The sequence below is a fragment of the Nicotiana tomentosiformis genome, chromosome 5, assembly GCF_000390325.3.
Source record: "Nicotiana tomentosiformis chromosome 5, ASM39032v3, whole genome shotgun sequence".
Taxonomy (NCBI): Eukaryota; Viridiplantae; Streptophyta; class Magnoliopsida; order Solanales; family Solanaceae; genus Nicotiana; species Nicotiana tomentosiformis.
Genome location: NC_090816.1, coordinates 31,699,901 through 31,710,629, shown reverse-complemented (window position 1 = coordinate 31,710,629; position 10,729 = coordinate 31,699,901). Strand labels below are relative to the sequence as shown.

The window sequence follows — 10,729 nt, the reverse complement described above, 5'->3', positions numbered from 1 at the left end:
GGATAGGCACAGAATGTGAAGACTTCCATTAATTTGAACTAACTAATGATATTGGGGATACAAAGAGGTAACAAAAACTGTAATATTCATTGAAATCTTTATAGAGTAACAAAAACTGTAATATTATGCAGCAATAGGCTTGAAGACAACCGTGGAATGTTTTGCAATGTGCAAGCTAAACTGCCCTCCTTTCTCACTTGTATCAACTTTTCCTACACCTGGAGGAGCCTGCATTTCAAAATTTGACACCAGTTTGGCTATGACAAGCCCCAGAATTGGCAGTGCAAGGATGATTCCGGGGCAGCTCCGCCTCCCCATACCGAAGGGCAAGTACCTGAAATCAACCTTGCCACCAGCAACAGCTGCCTCTGTGCTACTATCCTCCTCGAGAAACCGCTCGGGCCGGAATTCGTTCTGGTTTTTCCACCAGGCAGGGTTGTTAGCCAGCCACCATGCATTCACAACCACCTTAGTTTCTTTAGGAATAGTGTAACCACCTAGCTTTGCTTCTTCAAGGTTCATATGTGGTACAAGTAAAGGTATTGGTGTGTGGAGTCTTAATGTTTCATTTACTGTTGCTAGCAAGTAAGGCAGCTCATGTAGGTTTGATTCTTTGACTGACTTTCCTTTGAGGACTGTTGAGATTTCATCCCTAATCTTCTGTTGAACAATGGGATGATTTACAAGCTCAGCTATGGCCCATTCCATGGACCATAGAGTTGTTTCAATTGCTGCAACATTGATATTCTCCACAATATAGAGTACATTTTGCTCACTTATTTCTCCTTTCATTTCAGCATCTATAATGTGATCAATAGCACAACATATCTTGTGTTTTTCTCCATTTTCACCCATTATTTTCCTGTTCTCAAAAATATTTGAAGAAATTGTTAACATGAATAGTCACTATTGCACTAAAAAAAAATTAACATAGTTAGTAGGGAAAAATGAGTTACCTTCTTTTCCCTACAAAATAATTGTTGAAGAATGCAAGTCTCCTTGTTTGTAAGTCTTTGCACTTGTTAAGGTACCCTTTCAAGAATGGTCTAAGCAAAGGGATAAAATCACCATAATTGTAGTCAAAGCTCTGAGCTAATCTGCTTCTCTCTGAATTAAACTTTGTTGCCTCAATGAACAAAGGATCATCTTGGGACTCAAACTTGGCATCAAACATCATTCGATACATAATGTTATATAGCATCAGCTGCAATCGTTTCCTAATCACAATTCCGTCATATTTCACTTTTTCATTCTTCTTCAAGTCATCAACAACTAGGTCCATCTCATTCTCCCACATATCACTATATTGGTGCACCACTTTGTTAGTGAAAAATGGAAGCGTCATAATACGCCTCATTTTTCGCCAATGGTCACCATAAATGGTGAACACCATGTCTTGTCCATTACCAGTAAATATATCAAAGACAACGTTACGTGGACGGGACCCAAACTCGACCCCTTGCGTGTGTAGAACTTGGTTAGCTAGCTCAGGGTTCGATACCACAGCTAGGTTTTTTGAACCAAGTTTGAGTAAAAATATAGGACCATAGGTTTGTGACATGGTGGCAAGGAGTTGATGGTTCAAGTCATTGCCAACTTGAAGCCAATTACCAAAAATTGGGACTGCTGTTGGACCAGGTGGGAGGTTGTTTTGGGGCTTAACACAGAGGAAGTTGATTATTAGGGGAAGTAAAAGGACAATAAGTGAAATGTACTCAAGAGGGAAAGGTATAGAGAGGTAGGAGGATAGTAATTTGGCAAATGAAAGAAATACAATTGAAAAGAGAATGCAAAAGATGGTGTTGTTGAGAAGTTTGGCCATGTTTTTAATTAGCTCGAGGTGAATTATGAGAAAAATGGACACAAGGGATTGGAATGAGAAGGGACGTATATATGAGTAATATCATGGTGGGGGTAGAAAAGTTGGTGTCCAATGGTTTTGGGTACAATCCATGGGCACGTCGAAAATCTAGGTAGGAGAACGTAAGTTTATCTATAAGGTCAAAGATGGTGGTTGGTAAAGCAAATTTACCTACATTTAAACATTCTTTCTATGCAATAAAAAGTGAAAGAATCCAATTTGTCTTAAATTAATTTCATTTTACGGTTTTCCGCATTTCAAGACGGTTGCCACCAATATAACAAGAAGAGTCTAATTAAATTTTATGTATTGATAGGTGAAACTATATTTATATAATCAAGTCATTTTAAACTAATTACAAGTATATCTTTATAATAAAACGTTAAATAGATAACATGTTAAAATGACAACTAACATGCAATCACAAGTTAAAATTAGTTGATAGTATAAAATATGTTTTCACTGTTAGTATCACAGGTCATACTAAGTAGTGGCAATTTCAAGTACCTTGATCGGTTATTCAGAGAGGAGGGAAGATTAACGAGGATGTAATACTATATTGGGGTGGGGTGGATGAAGTGAAGGTTGGCATGTCTTGTGTGATAAGAGAGTGCAACCGATACTCAAAGGTAAGTTTTACAAAGCGGTGGTTAGACCGGCCATGATGTATGGGGTTGAGTGTTGGCATGTTAAGAACTCACATATCCAGAAAATAAAAGTAGCAGAAACGAGGATGTTGAGGTGGATGTGCGGTCACACTAGGATGGATAAGATTAGGAATGAAGATATTCGGGAGAAGGTGGACGTGACTCCATTGATGACAAGATGCGGCTTCCGGTAAGGAGGTGTGAGCGACTGGCTTTGGAGGGCACGAGAAGAGGTAGAAGACGGCCTAAGAAGTATTGGGGAAAGGTAATCAGGCAGGACATGGCGATGCTTCAGATTTCCGAGGATATGGCTCTTGATAGGAAGTTGTGGAGGTCGAGTATTAGGGTTGTAGGTTAGGAGATAGTTGAGTCTTCCTTACTTCGTACCTTTGTGAGGCTAGTCTTGTAAGGTTTTTGTCGATGTCAGCTAGTGAAAATGTTGTGTCTTACTACTCCTTTGTTTACTATAGTGCCGGGTCTATGTACTGTCTATCGCGCTTGCTTTGTATCTACTTTCTCATTTTCATGATGTTATTTTCCTATGGTTTCTATTGGTGATACTAATATTGTCTCTTTTCGTCTTCTTGAGTCGAGGGTCTTTTGGAAACAACCTCTCTACTCCCTCGGGGTAGGGATAAGGTCTCCATACACACTACCCTCCCCATACCCCACTAGTGGAATTTCACTGGGTCGTTGTTGTTGTTGTTGTTGTTATTGTTGTTGTTGTCAGTGTATATAACTAGGGGTGTATATAGGCCGGGTTAGTTCGGATTTTGCAATTACCAAACCAAATCAATTGTATCGGGTTTTTAAATCTATAGACCAAACCAAACCAACAAAAGTCGGGTTTTTCAATCTCAGTTTTTCTCGGGTTTCTTGAATTTTTTGGATTTTTTTCCGATAAACTTGTGCTCAATATTTCTTTAGTCCTAAATACGATTTTACCAATAATAACCATGTTTTTATTTTTTATTTTTATTTTTTAGCATTGACCTAAAATATGTTAGTCAATAGGTTGTATGGTTCCAATTTCAGTTCTAGAAAACTGATGGAAACTTTAATCAACCATCACTCCTCAATTCTCCTTACTTTCTCATGTTTAGTAGTGTCCATTGCAATCGCATCCGGAGACAGTGAAATAGTCATAATTTACACAACCATGTAACTATAGTAATTGAACTTTTCAAATAGTATTTCTTCTGCCAACGCAAAAATACCAAAAAGATAAAATGCATATCATATTGTACTTTGCATAAGAATTATCACCAACTTTTTAAGAGTAGACATTACAACCAAGAGTCCTAACAAATAAACAAAAAATATATATATTAAACTCTAAGAAGTTGATAGTGTTTGAGCTAATTGAGGGTTTTGGTCTAATGGAACGTAGGGTTTCTTGCCTTTGGAGAAGAGGCAAAATGGTTTCGATTGTTTTAGTCTTTTAGAACTAGTTTAGTACTAGTCTAGTTCTGCTTTAGAACTAGTTTTTGGTTTGGGCTCAAAAATACTTTTATGGGCCAGACAAAAAACAAAAAACACTTATATGGGCTATAAAACCAACTCAAAATATTATGCTAAATATAGAAACTATAAAAAAATTAAGAAATATTTATAACTTACATTCTAATAAATATTTTTATCTATCTAATATTTTAAAATATGCATACATGTAATGTCGGTTGGTTTGGTTCGGTTTGACTTTTTTTTGTTTAATACCAAACCAAACCTATTATGGTCGGGTTTCTTTTCAATATCAAACCAAGTCAAACCAAATTACTAGTCGGGTTTTATTTTCGATTTGACTCGAATTATCGGATTGGTACGAGTTATCAGTTTGGTTAGTACACCCCTATATACAACTTAAATCGTGATAAGAGAATTAACCTTTCTTTTCTTTGGTCAAGTTCCATGATTATTAAAAACCATCCTTTTGATTATCAGTTGAATATTAAAACCTCTTTCTAAGTATTACAACTTATCAACTTGCCTAATTCGGTTCATCTATATTATATTCACAAACATATGTGAGATTGATATTAACTCTTTGTAGTACTGTATACGGTCAAAATCGGTTTCGACCTTCGTATGAATAGTCAAGATTGGAACATAATGGACCGAAGGTAGTCTTCATAATATCGAGATGAGATCTGAAGCCAGGATACCGAGGTCAAAGTCACTATCGAGCTCGGGTCCAAATCGAACTATGATGTGAAGTGGTGTTATCGAGTTCAAGAGCTAGAGACCGACCAATACCGAGACTGAATCAATACCGGGCCCCGAGTCAATATCGAGCTCTAAATCTGGAGATCGACCAATACCAAGTCCGATCAAGATCTAGCTAAGAAGACAAGAACCGTTATAGCCGCACTAAGGGAGAGAATCTCGGCGGGAATTAAGAAAAAACTAATTAACTAATCTATCATGGGATCCCCACTATGTATTTTTTATTCTAAAGTAGGGTTTTCTCCATTATAAGAAGAACGACTATCATTTCTGTAAAGGGCATCAAGGCATCTACATACTTCCATATTGAAAAGATTATTGATATTCATATAGAGATTATCCTTTTTTGGGCTTTGTATATTGATTCGTCTTGCTTGTTCATAAATCATTTTTCACTCAATTTGGTTTGTATTTCATTATTTTTACATTCAATAATCGATATATTTCTACTCACTTCTCCGGTTTGTGCCAAGTTATACTACGTATGCTTAGAACTATATATAAATTCAACTCTATCCGTTTTTCGAGTAAACAGTTTGGCGCCCACCGTTGGGCTAATAATATTAGTGGTTATTTGGTACAAATCTCTATGAAACACACTATTTCACACTTGCTCTTGGAAGTGTCTTTGAATTTCAGGTTGAAAACGATGAATTCTCAATTAATGTCCCTACCTATCGACAACGAAGTTGGCCTTCAAGATGAGAACAACAACTTAACCCCCGAGGGTGGAAGGCCACTCGTCGATCCCGTTGGAGCTCGGGTCGAAGAGCCAATAGACGTTAATTCACATGCTGCCATCGAGGCAAACCAACGTTCCGACCCTGAAAATAGCATTCATGGTGGAACTCGATCTGCAGCTCGAAATACCCAAAACGCTGAGGAAAACGGAATCAACTTGCATATGATTTTCGAAATGTTGCAAGCTCAACAAGTAGCAATAGCCCAATTGTAGAGCCAACTCAAGCACCGACCAGACTCGAGCCTAATCCACCCCAAGAAGTCACCCACAAAACGGGGCCGGCTGTAGTAAGGTCAAATGAGCAGGAATCGGGGACTAATCCCGAAATTGTTAAGATACTTGATGAACTGACAAAACGAATAGAGTCAGGAGAAAGGAGGATCGAAGAAAATAACAAAAAAGTAGAAACATATAACTCCAGGGTTGATCAGATCCCGGGGGCACCACCGATATTGAAAGGCTTGGATTACAAAAGATTCGTACAAAATCCCTTCCCCCCGAGCGCAACTCCGAAACCGATTCCCAAGAAGTTCCGCATGACCAAAATTTCTTAATATAATGGAACAACCGACTGCAACGAACACGTCACCTCTTACACATGTGCCATTAAAGGGAAGGATCTAGAAGACGATGAGATCGAATCTGTATTATTGAAAAATTTCGGTGAAACCCTGTCAAAGGGAGCGATGATATGGTATCATAATTTACCGTCTAACTCTATCGATTCTTTTGCTATGCTTGCAGATTCTTTTGTAAAAGCACACGCTGGGGCTATAAAGGTCGAAACCAGGAAGTCCGATCTTTTCAAGTTAAGACAAAAAGATAACGAGATGCTAAGGGAATTCGTATCTCGTTTCCAAATGGAACGAATGGATCTACCGCCGGTCACAGACGATTGGCTATTCAAGATTTCATTCAAGGTCTAAACGAACGAAGATCGATGGCTTCACGATGGTTGAAGTAGAACCTGATCGAGTACCCAGCTGTTACCTGGGCCGATGTACACAATCAGTATCAATCGAAGATCAAAGTTGAAGATGACCAGTTGGGTTCTGGGCCCGTTATTAAAAGGGACATCAACCGAGAACCAAGGCCCATCAGGGACCGATACCGGCAGTATAGTGGAGATCATAGGGGTAATGAACCAAGACGTAACCTCGTACAAGGCGATAAAAGAGGTGATCGAGCCCAAGGGTCTCGGGGGCTGATGAACAGGAATGGGTTTGACAGGCATATTGGACCTAAGGAAGCACCACAGTTATCAGAATATAACTTTAACATAAATGCAACCGCCATCGTGTCGGCTATCGGACGCATTAAAGATGCTAAATGGACCCGACCTCTGCAGATCGATCCTTCCCAGAGGAATCCTAATCAAATGTGCGAGTATCATGGTACTCATGGCCATAGAACAGAAGATTGCAGGCAACTGAGAGAGGAGGTAGCCCGTTTATTCAATAAAGGGCACCTTCGAGAATTTTTAAGTGAACGGGCCAAAAACCATTTCAAAAACAGGGATTTCAGAAGACAAAATGAATAAGAAGAGATACAACACATCATCCACATGATCATCGATGGGATAGATACCTCCCAAGGGTCGGTGCTTAAGCGCACTAAGATGTCGATTGAAAGAGAGAAGCGATCTCTCAGGATTACGCACCTAAAGAAACCCTGTCCCTTAATGATAAAGACGCAGAAGGAATCATACAACCCTACAACGATGCACTGGTAATATCTGTACTCATGAATAAAACTCAAGTTAAGCGTGTGTTAATTGATCGAGGTAGTTTGACAAACATTATTAGATCGAAGGTCGTAGAGCAGCTCGGTCTACGGGACCAGATCGAGCTCGCAACCCTGATTCTAAACGGGTTCAGTATGGCATGTGAAACTACTAAGGGCGAGATAGTCCTGCCAATAAATGTGGCCGGGACCATCCAAGAAACGAAGTTCCATGTAATCGACGGCGACATAAGGTATAACGCTCTTTTTGGAAGGCCGTGGATCCACAATATGAGAGATGTACCCTCGACCCCCCACTAGGTTCTGAAATTCCCAACATCGGAGGGAGTCAAAACGATTTACGGAGAGCAACCAGCCGCAAGAGAAATATTTGTCATCGATGAGGTAATTCCGATATCTACACTATCATCGACCAAGGGATCAGATTCGAAGGGTGAACAAGATACCAAATAGCAATCACAAACGTCAGCTTCGACCCAACTAGGAAATCAGGAGACTAACGAAGACGATGACTATGGGATCCCTAGATCCTTTGTGGTCCCCGACGATACCGATGCTTCCCAGTCAACGGTCGAAGAACTGGAGCAAATCATGCTAGTCGAACATCTGCCCGAGCGAAAGGTATACCTGGGCACGGGGTTAGACCCCGAGCTCAGGAAAAAGCTTATTCAATTTATTATAGCTAACATGAACTGTTTCGCTTGGTTCCATCTCGACATAACAGGGATCCCACCGGAGATAGCCACTCATAGACTGAGCTTGGATCTAAACTTCCGTCCGATAAAGCAAAAAAGAAGGCCCCATTCCGAGGTCAAACATGCCTTCATCAAGAACGAGGTAACCAAACTTCTTAAAATAGGATCCATTCGAGAAGTTAAATACCCTGAATGGCTAGCAAATGTGGTGGTGGTCCCTAATAAAGGAAATACACTCAGAATGCGTATAGATTATAAAGACTTGAACAAAGCATGCCCTAAGGATTCCTTTCCTTTACCTAGCATCGATCTTGTGATCGACGCCACGACCGACCACGAGATTCTCAATTTTCTCGATGCCTACTCTGGGTACAACCAGATACAAATGAGCCCGGAGGATCAAGAAAAGACCTCGTTTGTCACCAAGTACGGCACCTATTGTTATAACGTAATGCCATTCGGTCTAAAAAATACCGGTGCAACTTATCAGCGCCTAGTAAATCGAATGATCGAAAAACAAATAGGGAAATCAATGGAAGTTTATATTGATGATATGTTAGTTAATTCCCCGCGAGCAGAGGACCATTTAAAATATTTGCATGAAACTTGCGACGTATGAAAGAAGTACAATATGAAGCTCAACCCCAAAAATGTGCATTCGAGCTTGGCTCGGGCAAATTTCTTAGTTTCATGGTATCCAATCGAGGAATCGAAATCAATACCGATAAAATCAAAGCTATCGAGGACATCATGGTAGTAGATAATGTGAAGTCCGTGCAAAGGTTAACGGGGAGAATAGCTGTCCTTGGGATGATTCATTTCGAGATCCTCAAATAGGAGCCACCAATTTTTCTCACTGCTTAAGAAGAAAAGCAACTTTGCATGGACTCCTGAATGCCAACACGCTTTGGAAGAACTAAAGCGGTATTTATCGAGCCCGCCTCTGCTTCATACCCCGAAAGTGGACGAACAACTTTACTTGTACTTAGCTGTCTCGGAGATAGCGGTAAGTGGAGTCCTAGTTCGGGAAGAACGAGGTACGCAATTCCCTACTTAGTATGTCAGTCGGACCTTAGGCGAGTCCGAAACTAGATATCCACACTTAGAAAAATTAGCGCTTGCTTTAATAAGCACCTCTAGAAAATTAAAACCATATTTCCAATCTCACTCAATACATGTTGTAACAACTTATCCTCTTCGAAACATTTTGTGCAAACCCGAGCTTTTGGGTCGATTGGCCAAATGGGCCATAGAAATCGGTGGGTACGATATCGAATATCGACCCCGAATCGTTATCAAGTCTCAAATCTTGTTAGACTTCGTGGCTGACTTTTCGCCAACCTTCGTGCCCGAGATTGAAAGAGAGCTACTTATAAAATCGGGTACCTCTTCGGGAGTCTGGACCCTTTTCACGGACGGTGCCTCGAACGCGAAGGGGTCCGGATTAGGCATTGTACTAAAATCACACATAGGTAATGTAATTAGACAATCTATTAGAACTATAAAATTGACTAACAATGAGGCCGAGTATGAGGTCGTGATTGCAGGTCTCGAACTAGCTAGAAGCTTGGGAGCCGAGGTCATAGAGGCTAAATGTGATTCCCTCATCGTGGTAAATCAAGCCAACGGGACTTTTGAAGTCCGAGAAGATCGAATGCAGAGGTACTTGGATAAATTACAAGTGACTCTACATCAGTTTAAGGAATGGACTTTGCAGCATGTACCCCGAGAACAGAACAGCGAGGCCGACACTCTTGCAAACTTAGGTTCGTCGGTCGAAGATGACGAAATCAACTCGGGGACTGTCGTACAACTTATAAGATCGGTGGTCAAAGAAGGACACGCCGAAATAAACTCCACAATTTTAACCTGGGATCGGAGAAACAATTACATAGAATACTTCAAGAACGGGAAACTTCTGTCAGATCCAAAAGAGTCGAGGGCTCTGTGCACGAAGGCCGCTTTCACCTTGTCCGAAGACAGAACGCTATTTAGGATGATGTTCGATGGTCCACTGGCAATATGTTTGGGACCAGGATACACCGATTGCATCTTACGTGAAATTCACGAAGGTACTTGTGGGAATCATTCCGGTGCCAATTCGTCGGTCCATAAAATAATCAAAGCAGGATATTCTTGGACAGATATGAACAAAGATGTAAGGGAGTTCGTTCGAAAATGAGACAAATATCAAAGACATGCGCCCATGATTCTTCAAATCGGGCCTCGACGTGTAACAACTCTTTTAAGGAGGTACTAAAATAGGAGAGTCGCCACCTAACGGTTTAAGGTGCGTTAGGGCACCTATTTGCATATGATTCGGGTTTGACTAGTTTGCATCACCAAAGATCGGGTAAGGGTTCGAAATTACCTCGAAGAGAAGGTGTGAGGCACTCTTCGAGGTCCACAATTGCGGGTCCTAACCGAACTTGAATTATATGAATTAGTCAGATAAACAAAGACAAAGAAAATAAGAAGTTTGGGAAGTATGATTATCAAAGACTTTGTGTAAATACAAATACTTGATTTAAAGATAAATGAGGGGTCCAAAGTTTTTTAGCCTAAAGGATCACCCCGTGCAACATAAATAATACTTCGTAACTCCCTCGAGATGGGGTGTTACTCGTATTATTCAGCGAGCACAGACTATCATCTCCTGCTACCTGATTACTATCTTTAAGTTATTACCTAAAGCGCACTAGTTGATTCTAAATCGTGCCTTATGAGTGAACTACTCGTCCCATGCCTATGGTCCAGGAGGCATTTGGACCTCTATTTTTTGGGTGGTTCTAGACTTGACTTAGGCTGCTCAAAAATA

General features: G+C 40.4%; 1 protein-coding gene across 1 annotated transcript; it reads right to left on the bottom strand.

Annotated features, from left to right (window-relative positions):
- Positions 1-3: 3 nt before the first annotated feature.
- LOC104110622 (cytochrome P450 CYP73A100-like) lies at positions 4-1,869 on the bottom strand. The gene is made up of 2 exons (XM_009620147.4): positions 957-1,869; positions 4-862 (listed from the first exon to the last, which is right to left on the bottom strand). Exons 1-2 carry the CDS (start codon positions 1,820-1,822, stop codon positions 124-126), a joined length of 1,605 nt encoding a protein of 534 aa, XP_009618442.1. The 5' UTR covers positions 1,823-1,869; the 3' UTR covers positions 4-123.
- Positions 1,870-10,729: the final 8,860 nt, after the last annotated feature.

Coding starts and splice junctions, on each gene's coding strand:
- LOC104110622 (XM_009620147.4), bottom strand. CDS start 1,822: ATGGCCAAACTTCTCAACAACACCATCTTTTGCATTCTCTTTTCAATT. Junction 863..956: donor TATTTTGTAGGGAAAAGAAG/GTAACTCATTTT, acceptor TTTTGAGAACAG/GAAAATAATGGGTGAAAATG.